The following is a 22,269-nucleotide window of genomic DNA, read 5'->3' on the forward strand; positions in this document are numbered from 1 at the left end:
ACTTAAAGAAATTTTTATTTCCAATTTGTGAAGTTTGATATTAAAAATGATTCATTCAAAAGTTTAATTTAAAATTGAAATTCATAAATTAAAATATCTTAGAGTAAACTTTTTATTAAATCATTTTTAATATTAAAATTCACAAATTTCATTTAAATTTTTTTATAAAAAATAGCTATCTTGACTTGTGAGTAGTTTTGTAAAAGATCAAAAATAAATTAATTAATCAACTATTTACTTATATTTTTATATTTAAGATTGTTTAGAATTGAAAATGTATTATTAAAATTAAAATTCTAACATTTTATCAAATTATTGACTAAAGATTTTTTTAAAATCTAATGTCTAATAATACTAATTAATTTCTATCAACAACAAAATTTATTGATCACTGATTGCCAAACTTGATTAAATAAAAGAGGATTTTGCTAATAATTATCTTGAGATAGTTTTTAAAATTACAAATTTCGATTGCGTGAGTGGCTGATTCCATATTCCTCTCTTTTTATTATTTTTTTTATTATAAATTTTTTTATCCATGTCAATTTTTAGAAGTTTCTTTCTTTAAAAGTTCTAGCGTTTTTTTCAACCTAAACTTTTGTCTTTAGAGTTAAGCATTAACTTTAAGAAAAAGATCATTTTTATTGTTAGTATAAATTATTATTATATTAAATCGTTTTTTACATTATAAAATTCAAACCCTTAACAGTCAAATATCACATTTAATATAAAAATATTGTTATAAATAATATTTTAACAAATTTAAAAAAGATATTTATTGTAAAATCTAATTTGAATTTACAAAAAAATTAAATTATACTATATTATATAGTTATTTAAACAAATTAAATTTTACGCTAACAATTATAACTCATTGTAGTTAAAAAGATATTTTTTAATATCTAAAGTTTCCAAGTATGGATAAAATATTTTAGTAACGGATCATAAAATTTTATTATTTTTTATTCACTAATTCACCATAACTCATTATTAACTAAAATTGATTATATTAATTTGTGTGCATTTGGAAATACTATAGTACTTAATTTCCTAACCCAAATGGCAATTTGGTAAATTGAAATATTTCGACCAAGCGTTAAACTAATTAATCAATTGTTGGATAAAAACGGCGAAAGGGTGTTTTTTTTAAATATAATGTTTGAAGAAAATTATCTTCATCTTGCAGTTTGAATCAATGTACATTAGATTCATCATGCAAATTTGCTAATAAAAAAATTCTTAATAACTAACAAGGGTTGTGTACCTGATGTATTTAGTTACAGCATCATTATCAACGGATACTGTAAAGCTAAAAGGATTGATGAGTCAATGGAACTTTTTCATTTCTAATCCCTGATGTTGTTACTTATGGCACTCTTATAGGTGGCATGTCAAAGGTTGGGAGACTTGCAGTTGCACAAGAACTTTTCAAAGAAATGAGTGCTCGTGGCCTAGTTCCAAACTTGATCACTTACTCTACTTTGTTGGATGGCTTATGCAAGCATGGTCATATTCATGGGGCATTGGAACTTTTTCGTGTAATGCAGAATAGTGGGTTAGAACCTGACATTGTCCTCTATTCTATCTTAATCGATGGCTTGTGTCAAGCTGGGCAACTTAAAGTTGCAAGGAAATTATTTTGTGCACTCAAAGTCAAAGGGCTACACCCTAATGTTTACACATATAATATAATGATCAGAGGACTTTGTAAAGAAGGGCTGCAGAATGAAGCATACAAACTGTTTAGTAAAATGGAAGTGGATGGTTGCATGCCAGATAGTTGCTCTTATAATGTGATGATTACAGGATTTCTTCGAAACAATGACATATCAAGGGGAGTACAAATTCTTTGTGAAATGGTTAACAAAGGATTTTTCTGCAAATGCATCTGTAGCAGCCATGCTAGTGGATCTAATGTCTAGTGATTCAATGGGTGAAAATATTCGTGCGGTAGTTCAGAAACTTTGAAGACTATCAAAGTTCTAATATGAAGTGATTTCTTCCCAGCCAATATTGGTCCAATGAATCCAAACAAGTTTTATAATCTGTAGGGGTTGCTAATAAATATCTAAGCAGTCCGTAATTCCATCATATGAACTTCATACAAAAGGCAGTATTTTACTCCTTGATTAGGCATTAGGCAGCATGCAAGTATCCTATTAAATTCATGAAGAGGGCTGATTTTTAATTTTTCAGCCCGCAGGTACTCTTTTTTCTTCTGTTTTTCTCTTCTCTTTTTTTTTTTTTTTTTGTCTTTTTTTCCTTCTAGGGCACCTATAGGTATAGCAGTGTTGGGCTCTATTAATGGTTTACCGTTCATTCTAGTTCTGATAACCTTGCAAAACGTATAATATTCTCCTTTGCAGAACAAATGTCAATGCTCGTTCATCCTTCTTTATAATCATATTGTCTTTTCCTGGTGGCGTTTCTTTGGAACTGGAAGCATTAGAAAGTTTTTTGTTGTGAGTTTTGTTTCATGGAAATGAGATTAATATTTGGTTTGAATTGAAGTGAATGGTATAGAATTTATATAATTCATTTTTATTAACATAAATTTCCATTTGACATGCATTTCCTATGCTCAGATGGCGAAGTCACCAGAGCTATCTCCTGTGGTGGTGCAGGATTTCTGTTGATCTTCCACCATTGGGGAACTGGCATGACTAGCTGCCTTGTCTGCTCTAACCGAACATCTTACAGGGATAGGATCACATTGTTGAATTGTATGTATTGAAATTCAAAAAATTTTCCTGGATCTATTATGAATTGACATGATTCTAATATAATGTGTCTCTGTTTTCCTTTATTCTCCTTGTTATATAAATTTATGTAGTTATGTTCTTATAGTTTTCCTCTCGATTTTTCCTCTACTTTATTGTTCCTAGTAAGGGACTTTGAACAATTTGATTAAACTTCTTGCCCTGCAAATTTCGTCTTTTCTTTTGTGCTACTTGCCTTACTCTTTGCTTATCATTCTCAGATGTATAGTACAAATAGCAACAAATGCCTGCCAGAAACTACTTATTTTTCTTAATATAAATTTCAGATCAAAGTGGACATAAACATAGAATGGGATATGTAAATGTATCACTGATTTATGGTTTTCCCTCTATCATTACATGATCTGAACCTATAAAACTCATTTGTGTTTGCTTGCAGTGACACCACCTTAGGTGTTTGCTACGATGATTTTAATACCTTCTTTAGTGAGACTGGATCTGGCAAGCATGTGCCAAGAGCTATATTTGTTGATCTAGAGCCCACTGTCATTGATGAAGTTGGAGGAGGGACTTATAGACAAGTCTTTCATCCAGAGCAACTTATTTCTGGCAAGGAAGATGCTGCTAATAACTTTGCTAGAGGACATTATACAGGTACAAGCATCTTTTCTGCATTTCCAAAGTACTAGCAATTTTGTTAGATTTGATCACTGGCTTAAACTTCTTTGATGTTGTATACTGCAGTTGGTTGGGTAGTTGTGGATCTTTGCCTTGACCAAGTGAGAAAATTGGCTGATAACTGCATTAATTTCAAGCATTTTTTGAATTTAATGCTGTTGGCAGTGGAACTGGTTTTGGTTTGGGCTCGTTGCTTTTGGAGTGCTTGTCTGTAGATTATGGAAAGAAGTCAAAACTTGGCTTCTCCATCTACCCTTCTCCTCAGGTAATTTCTTGAAGATTTCAAGGAAAAGTACAGGTTTCTTTTTCCCTATGCTTGAACTAGTATGTGTGTGCAATTCACTGAACAATTATCCCAACTGTGCAGGTTTCTACTGCTGTTGTGGAACCTTATAATAGTATGCTCTCAACTCATTCTCTTCTTGGACACAATGATGTTGCTGTGCTTCTTGACAATGAAGCTACATATGATATCTGTAGGAGATCCTTGGACATTGAAAGACCAACTTATTCAAACTTGAACCGCATGATGTCCCAAATTATCTCTTCTTTGACCACTTCGTTGAGTTTTGATGGTGCCATAAACATGGACATCACAGAGTTTGGATATTTCAGAGTTTCAGACTAACCTTGTGCTGTATCCTTGTATCCATTTCATGCCTTCATCATATGCCCCACTAATCTCAGCTACAAAGGCTTACCATGAGCAGCTATCAGTTCCTGAGATTACAAGTGCTGTTTTTGAACCATCAAGCATGATGGCGAAATGTGATCCAAGGCATGGGAAGTACATGGCATGCTGTTTAATGTACTGTGGAGATGTTGTACCTAAGGATGTCAATGCTGCTGTTGCTACCATCAAAACTAAGCGGCTGTTCAGTTAGTATATTGGTTAGTAGACATCTCTTACATTTAGTAGACATCTCTTACATTTCATTTCCAAGTAATTATGTATAAGCAATCTGATTATCATTATTACATAGAGTTCTCCATGGGGAAAATATTGATTTTGCCTTCAGTTTGTTATCTGAATGATTGTGATGCATCTTTTATTTCAGGTGCCGTATTGGTTTCAAGTATGGTATCAACTATCAGCCACCCACTGTCATACCAGGGGGTGATGTCACTAAGGTACAACATGCAGCATGCATGACCAGCCATCCACTATGCATGATTAGCAGAGGTTTTCTCCCGAATTGACCACAAGTTTGATCTCATGTATGCCAAGAGAGCATTTGTTCACTGGTATGAGGAAGTTGGGGCAGAAGGTACCGAAGACGAAGAAGAACCAGAAGATTACTAGATCTATATTTTACTAGATCTATATTTCATGAAAGCAGCAGCTAATGGTCCATCATGTTCCTCAACTCATTTCAGTTCATCAGCTATTCTTATTGATGTAAATTTGTGCATGTGTACTTCATGTCTTGAATTTGTCTACCTTTGTATGTCTTTGCTCTGAAAGTGATTGGTTTTAAGTGTAGTTGTGAGAACCTATAGTTTCTGTCCTATGAGATGTGGCCCCTTTCAATGTCTAATAAAGCTTCTGCCTTGTGCCATGATTTAATATAATGCAAGTCAAAATTTCCCAGAAAAATAACAGAAACAACTAGAAAGTAAAGATTTCCCAATAATTTTCTGTTTGGTGGGTCATTAAATATTTTGCTACAAACTGAGAGGCATGTAATTGGAAACAGAAGCTTTCCACTTAAGAAAAACAATATTTAATTAAAAAAAAAAAAAGTATCGCTGAATAAAGTCCAAGTTGTTGTTGAAAAATTTTTAATGAGTTTTTTTATTTTTTATGTAATTACCAATCTCGTTTATTCATCAAATAAATAATTTAACTAGATGAGAATTTTTCTTCTTTTTTTTTTTGTAATATAAAGAGAGACAAGACTTAATAAAATTTTTATTTGCAATTTGTGAAGTTCGATATTAAAAGTAATTCATTAAAAATTTTAATCTAAAATTGAAATTCATAAATTAAAATATCTTAGATTAAAAGTTTTATTAAATTATTTTTAATATTGAATTTCACAAATTTCATTTCAAATTTTGTATAAAAAAGTTAGCTATCTTGACTTGTAAGTAATTTTTTAAGAGGTCAAAAATAAATAAATTAATCAATTATTTACTTATATTTTTGTGTTTGAGAATGTTTAGAATTACAATTTTATTATTAAAACTAAAATTTTAACATTTTATCAAATTATTGACTAAAATTTTTTTTAAAATCTAATGTCTAATAATACTAATTAATTTTTATCAACAATGATATTTATTGATCAATGATTGTCAATCTTGACTAAATAAAAGAGGATTTTGCTAATGATTGATAGTTTTTAAAATTACAAGATTTCATAGAGTGGGTGGCTGATTCTCTCTTACTCTCTTTTTTATTTTTATTCATTTTTTTATTATAATTTTTTATCTATGTCAATCTTCAAGTTTTAGCCTGTTTTTCAACCTTGAAAACTTTTGTCCTTAGAGTTGAGCATTAACTTAAGATAATTTTTATTGTTAGTATAAATTATTATTATAAAATTATATCCCTTAACAGTCAAATATCACATTTAATACAAAAATATTATAAATAATATTTTAATTAATTTTAAAAAAGATATTGATAATAAAATCTAATTTGAATCCACGATAAAATTTTAATAAGTGAATAACATAACTAATGATGGAACCAAAATTAAATTATACTACATTATAAAGTTATTTAAACAAATTAAAATTTATGTTGTCAATTATTTCATTACAGATAAAGAGATTTTATTTTTTATAACATTTAAAATTTTCAAGTATGGGTGAAGCATTTTACTAACGGATCATAAAATTTTATTATTTTTTATGCATTAGTTCACCGTTAATCATTATTAACTAAAATGAATTATATTAATTTGTGTGCATTTGAAAATACTATAGTACTTAATTTATTAATCCAAATGGTAATTTGGTAAATTGAAATGATCCAACCAAACGTTAAATTAATTAATCAATTGTTGGATAAAAACGATGTATGGGTATTTTTTTAAAATATAATGTTTGAAGAACATTATCTTCATGTTGCAATTTGAATCAATGTAAATTAGATTCATCCTGCAAATTTGCTAATAAAAAAATTTCTTGATAATTTTGAACACTTCACACCAAGAATTAAGAAAAAAAAAACACAAAACAACAAACTTAAAATTTTTGTAAAATTATATATATTTAGTAATAAATATATTTTATATTTTATATGTTGATATAATAATTTGACATAATAATTTTTTATATTTGATACAATACGAACATAACTATATCTGTATAAATTATCAAGTCTACATTAAATTGATGTAATCAATAACTAAATTCTCAATACATAATACTTTCTTCTAATTTATTTTCAAACTTATTATATTTTACATCAAACCGCTTTGAGCAAACTTTTAACATCATCATTAGTCACATTTTCATTTCCTCATGATACACGTGAATAGATTGTCGGCTCTTCTTCCATTGTTTCTACCCATTCTCTTAACGTCTCACCATCTTCATCTCTTACACCACATCACACTAACATATAAATAACAATATTTCTTTTTCTTTGTTTATTTTCATGTGTTCCATCTAATATCCTTGATTGGCTAAATCCTAAGTCCTAACCCAAGGAAAGGCTCAAATATTTAAAGATTGCATGAACAATTTTAAGAAATTCCAAATGTTATTGCATAATATCTTGATTATGCATTTGTAAATTACATGATTGTCAAAAAATAAATAGCATCAACCGAGTGGAGTGAATGAAAAATGAATAATTAACAAGTATGAAAAGCTAGCATCTAACTATCATTGAATGCATATGCAAAACATAAAGAAGACAAATATAATAAAACACAACAACCAAGCATCTTCCCCCTAGCAAAAAGTTGATAACCATATATAAATATAGAAATGCAACAACTTAACAGTGAAGAAAAAAGCAGGGAGAAAACTCAGTAGTACCAATGGTAAATGCTTATCAAATGTTAATGAGCCCACAGACCTTCAGTTTGGGACTTATGTCGTCATTCATGACTTCAACTAATGTGATTAAAACTATCTCATGATATCGGTATTGCAACTGCGGACATTAGCGCACAGACAACTGTTTAATAGCATTAATAGCTGCCAATTGAACCCAAGGATGTGAATCATTTATAGACTCCAAAACCATTGGCACACCTCTTCCAAATTTTCTAGCATCATCTGCACAAACAAGGTAAAAACATAAGTGAAACTCATTTGGAAGTAATGAAACAAAAGAACAATGTTCTCATAACTAGCTTTACCTCCAAACCAATAAGCATGTCTAAAGGAATTCTTTATTAGATTAACAACAGAGAAACTATTTTACATCAAATACAAGAAATGCATAAATGCTCATCTAGAATAAACAATATATATATATATATATATATATATATATATTCTGGTAGTGATTAAACTACAAATTGTTTAGTGAAGGTAATTAATCCAATTTTCATGTATCCCATTAAACCAAGTTTATAAAAATTATCTTGATATCTTAATATGATATTATCTTAAATTTTGTAAATTTCAAATATAACAAATAATTATTTATGTAAATTAATGTAAACCTAATAATGCATGATTTTAATCTTTTTAAGGCAAAACTTCCCTAGAAAGAAAGCATGCGAGCCAAAAGCTGAGCTAGCCAAGACAAATAAGATGTAACATTAAATGCAACATCAAATTATACAAGTTTTTAAGTGTGAGTTTGTACAAAAGTCTTAAAATTTTTTTAAAAAATTTAAAATGAAAGTGTTATAAAGTGAATTAATTGCTTGAATAAATATTTTTATAAAGAAATTTTGAATATTAAAATTTGATGAGATTAAAAAAATAACTATAATAAAAAAATAATGATATTAGAGATATAATAAACATGAAAAAAAAATGCAATATACATGTCATTATATTTGTAAAAAAATGTATAGATAATACTAATAACATGAAAAATAAAAAATAAAATTTTAAAAGAATTTTGTAGTTAGAGTTGAAAAAAAAAGTTATATAAAAAATGAAATATAATAAATTAATTTATAACTCATGTAATACAATAATTGTCTTTAATTATTTAAATGTGTATAGACACGTAAATTAACATTCTTTAATTATTTATATATCAAAATATACGTAAAATATATATAATATCATTAAGATATCAAATCATTATAAAATTAAATTTTTTATTAAAAATTTAATAAATTTTAAAAATACGAAGAATAATATTTAAAGAAGAATAACATATTCAAAAATTATCATATATATATATATATAATATATACTATATTAAAAGTAAAGAATGTAGCTAAATGTTAATCTAAATGTCTGGTGATGAAAGGTCTCATGCAAAGTATTACATATTGGAAACAACAAGTTCTATATATTTTAAAAAAGAAAGATGCAAATAAGCATTAAAATAGAGTAGTAAAATATTTACTTGCCAATCATTCTTTGTATAAGATTGGTGTATGTAAAATCGTGAGATAGTATCATTGTATATGATACCGTCACTTAAAGCTTGTAAGTAAATGTTATCAATTACCATTTTTATTAGTATTATGAAAAATAAAATCTATTTTAGAAATTAAAGTGATTATTGAAAAAGCAAATTTAAGGTAAAAGTTTGTAAATTAAAATTTATAAACATATAATCAACACTTATAAATGAGAAAAATAAATGTTTTTGTAAATTTTAACTTTATACATCACAAAATATGAAAAAGTAAACATAAAGGTTTGAGAAATATAGTTGGCTCTAAGAATTTCATTGAATTATTTATTCTAATATATTCTATTTGATCTTAATTACTATTTAAATATAATTTAATATATGTCAATATTTTGATTTAATAAATTTTCAAATTTTTAAATATTAAATAACATTAAAAAATATATATTAATTTATTATTATATTTTTAGATTAAATTCCTTAATAATTATTTTTTATTATAATTTATCTTCCCAACATCTTTGCTTTTAAATTTAAACGTATATTATAATATTGATTTTAATCCTACTATTACGTTACCTAATATCACCTCTATGATTATTTTCAATCTCAACAGATGTAATTTCACTCTCTGTCCAAATTTAATCTCAATATCCAAGTTGGGATAGACAAGATTTTGAATGATGGATCCGAAGTAGCCCTGAATTGGCTAGATCCGATCCCGGCTTTAGAAACAGGTAAATGGTTTAAATGGAGCGCATCAATTAGGCGTGGGTCCGAAATCAACTTTTGGACTTTTGACGGCAATTTATCATTTGAGCCCAGTGCGTAGTTGTCTCATCTGACGAGGAAGCCGCTCAAGGAAGAAGAATTGGAGCTTTCGGTTTGTTTTTTTAATGACGATGATGATAATGATGAGGGGTTGGAGGAGCTCTTCTCTCTCTTCTTTTTCTTCTGCCTTTGATCATCTTCGACAATTGGGATCGGGTAACCCTAGATCTGCCACTTCTCTCTTTTATTCCCAAATCTCTTATTTCTCCACTACCCATTGCAAGAAGAAACCCAAGTATGTGTTTGATCAAATTGATGGTGCCTTAAACAAGTATGATCAGATGCTACAAATGCATCCACGTCCTTCTATTGTGGAATTTAATCAATTATTAGGGGCCATTGTTAGAAAGACGTATTATGAAACTGCGGTTACTCTGTTGAGAAAAATGGAATTGCTAGGAATTTATCCTAATGTTTGTACTTTCAGCATTTTGATAAATTCTTTTTGCCGCTTGCATCGTGTGGACTATGGGTTTTCGGTTTTGGGGAAGATGTTGAAGTTGGGCATTGAATCAGATACTATAACACTCTCCACTTTGATCAATGGACTTTGCATTGGAGGTAAAGTAGCTCAAGCTGTGAGGTTGTTTGATGACATGGTTCGAGAAGGGTATCAGCCTAATTTAATCACTTATAATACCATAGTAAATGGTCTTTGTAAAATAGGTGACACTACTCGGGCTATCTATTGCTAAGGACTATGGAAGAAATAGGTTTTGCACCTGACAGTGCAACATACAGCACTATCATCGACAGTCTTTGTAAGGACAAGCATGTAACCGAGGCTTTGAAGCTTTTCTCAGAAATGAGAGGTAAAGGCATTCCACCCGATGTTGTCACTTATAATTCCTTAATTCATGCTATCTGTAATTCATGTCAGTGGAAGGAGGTTACAAGATTATTAAATGAAATGATGGCGAACAACTGCAAACCTAATGTCATCACATATAATATTGTGGTTGATGCCCTTTGTAAAGAGGGTAGGGATTTAGAGGCTCAAAATATTTTTGAAAGAATGATTCAACAAGGTGTTGAGCCTAATATAGTCACCTATAGTTCATTGCTTGATGGATATTGTTTGCAAGGTGAAATGGATGCGGCTAGAAAATTATTCAATTCAATAACTAACAAGGGTTGTGTACCTGATGAATTTACTTACAACATCATTATCAATGGATATTGTAAAGCTAAAAGGATTGATGAGGCAATGGAACTTTTTCATGAAATGACTCGAAATGGATTAATCCCTGATGTTGTTACTTACAACACTCTTATAGGTGGCATGTCACAGGTTGGGAGACTTGCAGTTGCACAAGAACTTTTCAAAGAAATGAGTGCTCGTGGCCTAGTTCCAAATGTGATCACTTACTGTACTTTGTTGGATGGCTTATGCAAGCGTGGTCATATTCATGAGGCATTGGGACTTTTTCATGTAATGCAGAATAGTGGGTTAGAACCTGACATTGTCCACTATTCTGTCTTAATTGATGGCTTGTGTCAAGTTGGGCAACTTAAAGCTGCAAGGAAATTATTTTGTGCACTCAAAGTCAAAGGGATACACCCTGATGTTTACATATATAATATAATGATCAGAGGGCTTTGTAAAGAAGGGCTGCAGAATGAAGCATACAAACTGTTTAGTAAAATGGAAGTGGATGGTTGCATGCCAGATAGTTGCTCTTATAATGTGATGATTACAGTATTTCTTCGAAACAATGACATATCTGGGGGAGTACAAATTCTTTGTGAAATGGTTAACAAAGGATTTTCTGCAAATGCATCTGTAGCAGCCATGCTAGTGGATCTGATGCCTAGTGATTCAACGGGTGAATATATTCATGCAGTAGTTCAGAAAATTTGAAGACTGTCAAAGTTCTAATATGGAGTGATTTCTTCCCAGCCAATATTGGTGCAATAAATCCAAAAAAATTTTATAATCTGTAGGGGTTGGTAATAAATATCTAAGCAGTCCCTAATTCCATCATATGAACTTCGTATAGAAGGCAGTATTTTACTCCTTGATTAGGCATTAGGCAGCATGCAAATATCCTATTAAATTCAGGAAGAGGGCTGATTTTGATTTTTTCAGCCTGCAGGTACTCTTTTTTCTTCTGTTTTTCTCTTCTCTTTTTTTTTTTTTTGTTTTTTTTTTCTTCCAGGGCACCTATAGGCATAGCAGTGTTGGGCTCTATTAATGGTTTGCCATTCATTCTGGTTTTGATAACCTTGCAAAACGAATAATATTCTCCTTCGCAGAACAAATGTCAATGCTCATTCATCCTACTTTATAATCATATTGTCTTTTCCTGGTGGTGTTTCTTTGGAACTGGAAGCATTAGAAAGTTTTTTGTTGTGAGTTTTGTTTTATGGAAATGAGATATTTGGTTTGAATTGAAGTGAATGGTACAGAATTTAAATAATTCTTTTTTATTAACATAAATTTCCATTTGACATGCATTTCCTATGCTTAGATGGCGAAGTCACCAGAGCTATGTCCTGTGGTGGTGCAGGATTTCTGTTGATCTTCCACCATTTGGGGAACTGGCATGGCTAGCTGCCTTGTCTGCTCTAACTGAACATCTTACAGGGATAGGATCACATTGTTGAATTGTATGTACTGAAATTCAAAAAATTGCCCTGGATCTATTATGAATTGACATGATTCTAATATAATGCATCTCTGTTTTCCTTTATTCTTATTATTATATTAATTTATGTAGTTATGTTCTTATAGTTTTCCTCTCAATTTTTCCTCTACTTTATTGATTCTAGTAGGGGACTTTGAACAATTTGATTAAACTTCTTGCCCTGCAATTTTCTCCTTTTGGTTGGTGTCATTTCTTTTGTGCGACTTGCCTTACTCTTTGCTTATCATACTCAGATGTATAGTACAACTTTAATAGCAACAAATGCATGCCAGAAACTACTTATTTTTCTTAATATAAATTTCAGATCAAAGTGGACATAAACATAGAATGGGATTTATAAATGGATCACTGAATTATGGTTTTCCCTCTATCATTTCAATAACCTAACCTATAGACTCATTTGTGTTTGCTTGCAGTGACACCACCTTAGGTGTTTGCCGCGATGATTTTAATACCTTCTTTAGTGAGACTGGGTCTGGCAAGCATGTGCCAAGGCTATATTTGTTGATCCAGAGTCAACCGTCATTGATGAAGTTTGAGGAGGGACTTATAGACAACTCTTTCACCCGGAGCAACTTATTTCTGGCAAGGAAGATGCTGCTAATAACTTTGCTAGAGGACATTATACAGGTACAAGCATCTTTTCTGCATTTCCAAAGTACTAGCAATTTTGTTAGATTTGATCACTGGCTTAAACTTCTTTGATGTTGTATACTGCAGTTGGTCAGGCAATTGTGGATCTTTGCCTTGACTAAGTGAGAAAATTGGCTGATAACTGCACTGGTTTCAAGGATTTTTCGAATTTAATGCTGTTGGTGGTGGAACTGGTTTTGGTTTGGGCCGTTGCTTTTGGAGCGCTTGTCTGTAGATTATGGAAAGTAGTCAAAACTTGGCTTCTCCATCTACCCTTCTCCTCAGGTAATTTCTTGAAGACTTCAAGGAAAAGTACAGGTTTCTTTTTCCCTATGCTTGAACTATTATGTGTTTGCAATTCACTGAACAATTATCCCCAATTGTGCAGGTTTCTACTGCTGTTGTGGAACCTTATAATAGCATGCTCTCAACTCATTCTCTCCTTGATCACAATGATGTTGCTGTGCTTCTTGACAATGAAGCTATATACGATATCTGTAGAAGATCCTTAGACATTGAAAGACCAACTTATTCAAACTTGAACCACTTGATATCCCAAATTATCTCTTCTTTGACCACTTCATTGAGGTTTGATGATGCCATAAACATGGACATCGCAGAGTTTGGATATCGCAGAGTTTCAGACTAACCTTGTGCTGTATCCTTGTATCCATTTCGTGCTTTCATCATATGCCCCAGTAATCTCAGCTACAAAGGCTTACCATGAGCAGCTATCAGTTCCTGAGATTACAAGTTCTGTTTTTGAACCATCAAGCATGATGGCTAAATGTGATCTAAGGCATGGGAAGTACATGGCCTGCTGTTTAATGTACTGTGGAGATGTTGTACCTAAGGATGTCAATGCTGCTGTTGCTACCATCAAAACTAAGTGGACCGTTCGGTTAGTATATTGGTTGGTAGACATCTCTTACATTTCATTTCCAAATAATTATGTATAAGCAATCTGATTATCATTATTACATAGAGTTCGCCAAGGGGAAAACATTGATTTTGCCTTTGGTTTGTTATCTGAATGATTGTGATTAATCTTTTATTTCAGGTGCCCTACTGGTTTCAAGTGTGGTATCAACTCTCAGCCACCCACTGTGGCACCAGGGGGTGATCTCGCAAAGGTACAATGTGCAGCATGCATGATCAGCCATCCACTATGCATGATTGGCAGAGGTTTTGCTCCCGAATTGACCACAAGTTTGATCTCATGTATGCCAAGAGAGCATTTGTTCACTGGTATGTAGGTGAAGGAATGGAGGAAAGTGAATTCTCAGAAGCCCGTGGAGATCTTGCTGCTCTCCGGAAAGACCATGAGGAAGTTGGGGCAGAAGGTGCTGAAGACGAAGAAGAACCAGAAGATTACTAGATCTATATTTCATGAAAGCAGCAGCTAATGGCCCATCATGTTCCTGAACTCATTTCAGTTCATCAGCTATTCTTACTGTTGTAAATTTGTCCGTGTGTACTTCATGTCTTGAATTTGTCTACCTTTGTATGTTTTTGCTCTGAACGTGGGTAGGTTTAAGTGTACTTGTGAGAACCTATAGTTTCTGTCCTGTGAGATGTGGCCCCTTTCAATGTCTAATAAAGGTTCTGCCTTGTGCCATGATTTAATATAGTGCAAGTCAAAATTTCCCAGAAAAATAACAGAAACAACTAGAAAGTAAAGATTTCCCAATAATTTTCTGTTTGGTGGGTCATTAAATATTTTGCTACAAACTGAGAGGCATGTAATTGGAAACAGATGTTTTCCATTTAAGAAAAACAATATTTAATAAAAAAAGAAAAAACAAAAGGATTGATGAATAAAGTCCAAGTTGCTGTTAAAAAATTTTTAATGAGTTTTTTTTTTTTTAATTTTAACTGTAATTACAAACCTTGTTTATTCATCAAATAATTAACTTAAATAGATGAGAATTTTTTTTTTCTATTACGAAGAGAGATAAGACTTAATAAATTTTTTTTTTGCAATTTGTGAAGTTTTATATTAAAAATGATTCATTAAAAATTTTAATCTAAAATTGAAATTCATAAATTAAAAGATCTTAGATTTAAAAGTTTTATTAGATCATTTTTAACATTGAATTTTATAAATTTCATTTAAAATTTTTTATAGAAAAATAGTTATATTGACTTGCGAGTAATTTTTAAGAAGTCAAAAATAAACTAATTAATCAATTATTTACTTATATTTGTGCATTTGAGATTGTTTAGAATTAAAATTTTATTATTAAAACTAAAATTTTAACATTTTATCGTATTATTGACTAAATATTTTTTTAAATATGATGTCTAATAATATTAATTAATTTTTATTAGCAACAATATTTATTGATCAATGATCGTCAGACTTATCTAGATAAAAAATGATTTTGCTAATGATTATCCTGAAATAATTTTTAAAATTACAAGTTTCTATGTAGTGGGTGAGCTGATTCCTCTTCCTTTCTTTTTTATTGTTTTTTGTTTTAAATTTTTTTATCCATGTAAATCTCCGGAAGTTTTTCTCTTCAAAAGTTTTAGCTTTTTTTTTTTCAACTTTGAAAACTTATGTCCCTAAGAGTTGAGCATTAAATTTAAGAAAAAGATAATTTTTATTGTTAGTATAAATTATTATTATATTAAATCATTTTTTATATTATAAAATTCAAACCCTTAAAAGTCAAATGTAATATTAAAAAATATTGATAATAAATTCTAATTTGAGAATCCACGATAAAATTTTAATACATGAGTAATATGATTATATGAGGAAACTAAAATTAAATTATATTACATTATATATTATTTAAATAAATTAAAATTTATGTTGTCAATTATAATTCATTGTAGTTAAAGAAATTTTATTTTATTTTTATAATATTTAAAGTTTTCAAATATGGGTGAAATATTTTACTAATGGATCATAAAATTTTATTGTTTTTTATTCACTAGTTTGCAGCAACTCATTATTAACTAAGATTAATTATATTAATTTGTGTGCATTTGAAAAGACTATAATACTTAATTTATTAACCCAAATGACAATTTGGTAAATTAAAACGATCCAACCAAGATTTAAATTAATTAATCAACTGTTGGATAAAAAGGGTGAAAGAGTATTTTTCTTTTCAAATATAATATTTGAAGAACATTATCTTCACCTTGCAGTTTGAATCAATGTACGTTAGATTCATCCGGTAAATTTGCTAATAAAAAAAATTCTTGATAATTTTAAACACGACACCCATTATGAAAAAAAAAAAACATAAAAAAACCTACTTAAAATTTTAGTAAAATTATATGTATTTAATAAAAATTTAACATAATAATTTTTTATATTTGATGCAACACGAACATAATAAAAATCATAAATTATCAAATTTACATTAAATTGTTGTAATCCATAACTAAATTTCCAACACATAATACTTTATTCTAATTTATTTTCTGACTTATTACATATAACATAGAGCCACTTCGAGCAAACTTTTAAGATCATTAATATAATTTTCAATTTGGTTGTCGAAAATTGAATTTTGCAGTTTTGCTAAATCTGCTGCACACAGTATGAACTTAAGTTCTGGACACTGTGAGTACTTATCATTTAAACACTGTAAGCACTCACCGACAATACCCAATAACAATATCCGTTGTTCCAGAGGACCAATGATGTAACCAGCCTGCAGTGTGACATGGAGGCAACTTATGAGATGGCGAAGTAAGAACAGAAGAAAAGCAAAAAAATCAAAAGTCAAATATTAATCAAACATGTTCTATATTAAGTATACCATCAAAGCTATAAAAATGAAGATGTGCTTTAGAATTTACCTAGTAGTTAAAGAGGAGAAAGAATGCTAGTAATTGGACTAAGAAAACAAAGGTATAGTCTGCAGTGCAAGGGACAACTCATGATTCGAGTATAAATTTGATGATAGTTGCATCTTATGCCGTAGTTTAAAATTTTCTTTCATAACTCAATTAAAAAAAAAAATTTCTCAGAAATAAATGCCATATTCGAGTAGAAGATTATACACCTTAATGGATTTCCAGAATTCATGCAAAATTGTCCGCATATAAAAAACTTGGATTTCTTCATAGCCATTGCTCATGAAACGGAGGACCGCTGAAGTAGCAAGGACCTATGTCACAGAAACAACAAACATGACTATAAAAATACAGTTTACAAACAACTAAATGAAGAAATAAGATAAAAATGATGAATCAAAATAAGATACCATGCTATTGTTTCTAGAACACATAATTAATTATGAAGAACATTTACCAAACATTGTGCATCAATAAAGATTCCAAAAACTGAAATTTTGATTCTTCTTCATTTTGGGAAGCGGGGGAATAGGTGAGTAAACAATTCAAACTTCAGTAGTATATTTTCTATGACACTGTTAAACCTTTTTTTTACATATTATATTATTAGATCTGTAACTAATACATTCACCAATTTGGTTATTTCAATGCTTAACTTATCCTAAACAATTTTGATTAGAAAATGAAAAGAAGAAAAAACCAAAACAGAATCAAGTATTTAACCAGTAAGGCATGTTTACTGGTCTTGGATAGTTGTTGGAGACTCCCATAATTAACTTGTGATGTCAGAAGTGAATACACATTATCACCATTCATTCTAGGATAGCACAATTGAGAACATAACACTTGAATGGAAAAGAAAATTCACCTTAATTTTGCTTAAAATGTATGCAAAATAACCAGTGCCTGTAAAGATAATTATTCTCTTAGAGACTTTCACCAGCCACATCTTTTACACCACATCACGCTAACACATAAACAAAAAATATTTCTCTTCCTTTGATTATTTTCATGTGTTACATCTAATATCCCTGACTGGCTGAATCCTAAGTCCTAACCTAAGGAAAGGCTCAAATATTTAAAGATTGCATGAACAATTTTAAGAAAATCCAAATGTTATTACATAATATCTTGATTATGTATTTGCAAATTACATGACTGCCAGAAAGCAAACAGCATCAACTGAGTGGTGCGAATGAAAAATGAATAATTGACAAGTATGAAAAGCTAGCATCTAACTATCATTGAATGCATATGCAATAACAGAAAGAAGACAAATACAATAAAACAAAACAACCAAGCATCTTCCCCCTGGCAGAAATTTGATAACCATATATAAATATAGAAATCCAACCAATTAACAGTGAAGAAAATAACAGAGAGGAAACTCAGTAGCACCAATGGTAAATGCTTATCAAATGCTAATGGGAGCACAGACCTGTAGTTTAGGACGTAGGTCTTCATTCATGACTTCAACTAATGTGACTAGAACTATCTCATGATATAGGTTTTGGAACATCGGACATAAGCACACAGACAATTGTTTAATAGCATTAATAGCTGCCAATTGAACCCAAGGATGTGGATCATTTACTGACTCCAAAATCATTGGCACTACCTCTTCCATATTTTTTAGCATCATCTGCACAAACAAGGTAAAAATATAAGCGAAACTCATTTGGAAGTAAATGAAACATAAGAGCAATCTTCTCATAATTAGCTCTACCTCCAAACCAATAAGCATGTCTAAAGGAATTCTTTATTAGATTAACAATAGAGAAACTATTTTACATCAAATACAAGAAATGCATAAATGCTCATCTAGAATAAACAATATATATTGTATATATGTGCGCGTGCATATATATATATATATATATATATATTGTATTTATGTATCAAACATTATCAAATCTAATCAAATTAATTATGGCAGTTTCAAACCTTTGAAGTAAATAAAACTTGTTAACAATCTTATCAAAATAAACTCTCTCATCCAACCAATAATAATTAACAAACAAAGCAAGTCTTAAATTCAATTAATTAAAAGCAGAACATATACCATGAACTCTATGATAATAATAAGTGAAATAAATTGCTGATCTAAAATAAACTGCTATAGAACATTAAATATGATCAAATCAATTACTAATGTAACTTCAAACCTTATTACTGCCCAAAGCAATTTTTGGAATAGCAATGAGAGTAGCATGCCGCTGCTGCCATATGGAAGTACCCAACAAATGTGAAAACAAGCGTAGAACCCGCTGAAAGATCATCTTCTCATCCAACAAAATAGACAACTTACTCAAACATTTTTTAGCTAATATATAATCACTTGTCCCCCAAAAATTGTCAACCTCATACTCATCCTCATCCACATACTCAACATCGAATAACATATACATTAACTCATCAAACAACCTCTTTATAAATTGTGGCTCCTTGCTTATCATTCTTGGATCACTCTCCACCAATGCCATCAGGAATTCAATCGCCGAATGTTTTATGTCTACCTCTAAACTATCATCAACTGTGATGTTCAACATCAATTGTAATACCTTCTCTAACTGCCTCTCAAAAAACCTTGGGTCAGTCTTTGCTAATTTGATTAACAATTGCAAAGATTCCTCAGACTTTGATTCTGACCCTGAATTCAGAGCATTAGTCAAAGTCCTCATCATCAATCGCAATAAATAATCAAACCTATTAGGATCGTTCTGATTTGGAATAAACTGAACAAAACTAATTGAAGCATCCAAAGCAGCAATCTTAACATCCCAACTCGAACAATTATCCAAACATTCTCTAAATATTTGCTGGAAAGTGTTTAAATGAAAAATTAAGTCGGCATGGCTATCTAAATTTTGAGCCAACCTCTTAAAAACCAAAAGCGCGTATTCTTGAAGATTGGGACTTTGAGAATTCACGCACTCAAACAGGAAAGGTAATAGCTCCGGCCAACTGCCAGTGGCGTGGAAGTCGGAGATGGTTTGGAAGAGATTATCGACATCTAATTTAAACAGTTTGTTTCTGAAGGCGGATAAAAGAGCCGACTTGAGGGTGTCAAGTGTGGTTCTCTTAAGGCGCTCAAAGAAGGCGGTGGTGAAATGTTCGCCGAGAAGTAAGGCGGCTTGGGCACGAAGATCAGGCAGAGGAGAGGAGAGAAGTCGGGAGAGAGCGAGGGAGAGTGAATCAAGACGACAATTTCTTGCGAGAGAGAAGAGAGATTCGGCTCGGGAAACCTGGTCTTCGCGGTAGGAATCCAGCTGACAGATGAGGATTTCGAATGGTTCCAGGTCAGGGTCGAATTGTTTCAGGGCAGAGTCTAAGATGTTGTCGAGCTCTTCGAGGCGGCGCTGAGTGGAAATGGAATCGGTGGACATGCTGGCTCTCCCAAGGCTTAGACTTGTTCTTTCTCTTCCTTGGAGAATCGAACAGTTTCATTCCTTCAAAGAAAGCATGAAATTACAGACGCTAGGGCTCCAACTAAATTAAGCAACAGTGCGAAAGAGAGAGAGCCACGGATCAATTCTTCTTTTCTTTTAAGGAACAGTGACAAAAAGGGCAGAACTTGAAGGTTTTACCATCAATAACCAATTAATTTTCGTCGCTTTCAGACTGAGGGCCCCTTCAACCAGAGAGACCAGTTCTTGGTCTTTATCACGCACGCCACCTCATCTAGAAACCAAAAGTAAATCCAGTCATACCATGCATACGAATCATAAAAATGGAAAGAAAAAAAAAAGGAAATTTCTTTTGGAGTTCGAACATTGGAAAGAAAGAAATCTGGAGATTCTTTGAAATTTGAAGCGAAGAAATCATATGATAACATAACTGATTTTGCGAATCTGTTAAGATTCGTGGCAAAGGGGAGTTGCTCTCTTGTTGAAAACTCAAGGAATTGACGTGCTTGTCAAATAAAAGCTTCGTTGAATTATTGTAAGCATGAAATTGCAGGAGAAACTTGAATAATGCAACACTAAAAATTTTTTATAACAAAAAATCATGCCTTACTTAGCATTCTTGATAGATCTTAACATCTTCAGCGTGTAATTGATGTAGCTATCTGTCAATATACCTCAAACCATGAGATAAACTATGTAAGCATGATAACAATAAATGTTAATGATTTGTTTAGGCACCTTGCCTCTTCATGGGGAAGTAATTTGATGTCCCCAAGTAGCAGTATCCCCCCAATTTCAAAGTTTAACTCTTTACTAGCTTTATTCTTAGTTTCATCTACATATTCACCAATCCCCAAGCCAGTCCTCACCTAGAACCTCCAACAAATTCTTCTTTATTTGATCTGATAATCCGATTTTCAGCTAACAAAGAAGAGACAATTCCATTTTCAATCGATAACACTGCTGAAGGTTTATCTTTTGATCTACCGAGAACTGCCTTTTATGCAAAGTAGAGCCAATGGTCCCCAAGACTAGGTGATCTGTTTGGCTTCAGTGGTATGTAAGTTTTGAGTTTTTGTTGTTCATTTTGTTTAGTTTTTTTTAATACTGTTACATATATTTATTTTTTAATGAGTATTGACATTATAATTAATTGTTTGACACAAAGCACATGGATTCTTTGCTTGCTTTAACAATGATGATAGTGGATGGCCAGATTTCTCAGGCTTGCTTATAGGACAGAGGTTTTATGAGAGGGCTTCTTCTAGAACAAATCGACCAGACAGGTTTGATATGCTGAAAGCTAAATTCAATTTTCTTTTTTTTTTTTTGCTTCCCTTACCTTTTGTTGGTAGTTTGCCTGCTACCAGATTCAAGCTAAATTTCTTTGAATAAAATTCTTTAATCTTTATATTTATGTCTGACTTTGTTTCTTCAAACAGGAAAACTATTGCTGCACATTTCAACGTTACCCGCGATGATATGTTCTATCCCAAGCGTAATTGGACACTATCAGCTAAGGAGCATCTGAACCGAAGTTTGAGTAAAGATGGCCTTATCAGGCAATCGCTGTTGTCGAAACCAACCTCTTTTCTGTCACATCCGCTTCCTGAATGCTCTTATACAATTTCTTCTGTTGAAATCAAAAAACAACTAAAAGGTAAAGATGGCAGATTTTTATATGCAGGTGAACAGGAGTGGCCCAAATGGATGCAGGCAGCTGGGACTGAAGGGGTTAGAAATGATGACTCTGAATCGGCAGAAGATGATAATGATGTGGTGCTGATGTCACAAGTAGCTTAACTTCACTGATCGATCGTGACGAAGAGTGGGATCCTAACGACTAATTGGTTTTACAGATGATACAGTTTCCTCTTAATATCATCAAACGTTGGAATTCAGTTTCCACTGAATTATTCTAGAATGAAAATATTTGGGGCATGACTCATGAGGGTTACAACCAAAGCCATTCATTTATTTCACAGTTCCAGTAGTCAATTTTTTTTTGTCTTTTTTAATAGATT

At 31.2% G+C, this 22,269-nt stretch overlaps 3 protein-coding genes and 3 pseudogenes across 7 annotated transcripts; 5 read left to right on the forward strand and 1 right to left on the reverse strand.

Annotated features, from left to right (window-relative positions):
* Nucleotides 1–1,388: 1,388 nt before the first annotated feature.
* Nucleotides 1,389–5,137, forward strand: LOC111296907 (tubulin alpha-5 chain-like; annotated as a pseudogene). The gene is made up of 9 exons (XR_016326316.1): nt 1,389–1,757; nt 1,807–1,950; nt 2,270–2,280; nt 2,367–2,452; nt 2,586–2,723; nt 3,141–3,374; nt 3,465–3,663; nt 3,766–4,289; nt 4,457–5,137. The product of XR_016326316.1 is annotated as a tubulin alpha-5 chain-like (transcript).
* A 4,370-nt stretch (nt 5,138–9,507) lies between these two features.
* LOC111297422 (uncharacterized) lies at nt 9,508–13,545 on the forward strand (annotated as a pseudogene). Its single transcript, XR_016346821.1, has 4 exons — nt 9,508–11,834; nt 12,803–13,016; nt 13,107–13,304; nt 13,408–13,545. The product of XR_016346821.1 is annotated as an uncharacterized LOC111297422 (transcript).
* LOC149515580 (tubulin alpha-1 chain-like) lies at nt 12,202–14,142 on the forward strand. The gene is made up of 7 exons (XM_089741725.1): nt 12,202–12,299; nt 12,803–13,016; nt 13,107–13,109; nt 13,178–13,246; nt 13,408–13,656; nt 13,751–13,915; nt 14,080–14,142. Exons 1-7 carry the CDS (start codon nt 12,202–12,204, stop codon nt 14,140–14,142), a joined length of 861 nt encoding a protein of 286 aa, XP_089597851.1.
* Nucleotides 13,408–14,637, forward strand: LOC111296906 (uncharacterized; annotated as a pseudogene). The gene is made up of 2 exons (XR_016346822.1): nt 13,408–13,932; nt 14,080–14,637. The product of XR_016346822.1 is annotated as an uncharacterized LOC111296906 (transcript).
* Nucleotides 14,638–16,369: 1,732 nt separating this feature from the next.
* On the reverse strand, nt 16,370–20,473 carry LOC111296903 (uncharacterized). 2 transcript variants are annotated; one of them, XM_089769062.1, is made up of 5 exons: nt 19,004–20,473; nt 18,277–18,480; nt 17,048–17,152; nt 16,842–16,900; nt 16,564–16,693 (listed from the first exon to the last, which is right to left on the reverse strand). In XM_089769062.1, exons 1-4 carry the CDS (start codon nt 20,222–20,224, stop codon nt 16,880–16,882), a joined length of 1,551 nt encoding a protein of 516 aa, XP_089625188.1. In that variant the 5' UTR covers nt 20,225–20,473; the 3' UTR covers nt 16,564–16,693; nt 16,842–16,879. The 2 variants fall into 2 exon arrangements, with proteins under 2 accessions (XP_022747119.2, XP_089625188.1); XM_022891384.2 differs by lacking the exon at nt 16,842–16,900 and having other exon boundaries at nt 16,370–16,693.
* Nucleotides 20,474–20,947: 474 nt separating this feature from the next.
* LOC149515581 (protein EMBRYO SAC DEVELOPMENT ARREST 30-like) lies at nt 20,948–22,175 on the forward strand. Its single transcript, XM_089741727.1, has 4 exons — nt 20,948–21,026; nt 21,167–21,254; nt 21,451–21,531; nt 21,688–22,175. The coding sequence occupies exons 1-4, from the start codon at nt 20,948–20,950 to the stop codon at nt 22,046–22,048; spliced, it is 609 nt and encodes a 202-aa protein (XP_089597853.1). The 3' UTR covers nt 22,049–22,175.
* The last annotated feature ends 94 nt before the right edge of the window (nt 22,176–22,269 follow it).

The sequence above is a fragment of the Durio zibethinus genome, chromosome 12, assembly GCF_047325235.1.
Source record: "Durio zibethinus cultivar Kanyao isolate XHJ-2024 chromosome 12, ASM4732523v1, whole genome shotgun sequence".
NCBI classification, from domain to species: Eukaryota; Viridiplantae; Streptophyta; class Magnoliopsida; order Malvales; family Malvaceae; genus Durio; species Durio zibethinus.

Excerpts from the sequence above, each read along its gene's own strand:
- LOC149515581 (XM_089741727.1), top strand. The coding sequence starts at position 20,948 with ATGATAACAATAAATGTTAATGATTTGTTTAGGCACCTTGCCTCTTCA. Across the intron at positions 21,255-21,450 it reads AGAACTGCCTTTTATGCAAA|TGGATGGCCAGATTTCTCAG; the intron begins GTAGAGCCAATG and ends CAATGATGATAG. Across the intron at positions 21,532-21,687 it reads AGAACAAATCGACCAGACAG|GAAAACTATTGCTGCACATT; the intron begins GTTTGATATGCT and ends TTCTTCAAACAG.
- LOC149515580 (XM_089741725.1), top strand. The coding sequence starts at position 12,202 with ATGCTTAGATGGCGAAGTCACCAGAGCTATGTCCTGTGGTGGTGCAGG. Across the intron at positions 12,300-12,802 it reads CTGGCATGGCTAGCTGCCTT|TGACACCACCTTAGGTGTTT; the intron begins GTCTGCTCTAAC and ends GTTTGCTTGCAG. Across the intron at positions 13,247-13,407 it reads CCGTTGCTTTTGGAGCGCTT|GTTTCTACTGCTGTTGTGGA; the intron begins GTCTGTAGATTA and ends CCAATTGTGCAG.
- LOC111296903 (XM_022891384.2), bottom strand. The coding sequence starts at position 20,224 with ATGTCCACCGATTCCATTTCCACTCAGCGCCGCCTCGAAGAGCTCGAC. Across the intron at positions 17,153-18,276 it reads ACCTACGTCCTAAACTACAG|GTCCTTGCTACTTCAGCGGT; the intron begins GTCTGTGCTCCC and ends TCTGTGACATAG. Across the intron at positions 16,694-17,047 it reads AATTCTGGAAATCCATTAAG|GCTGGTTACATCATTGGTCC; the intron begins GTGTATAATCTT and ends GTCACACTGCAG.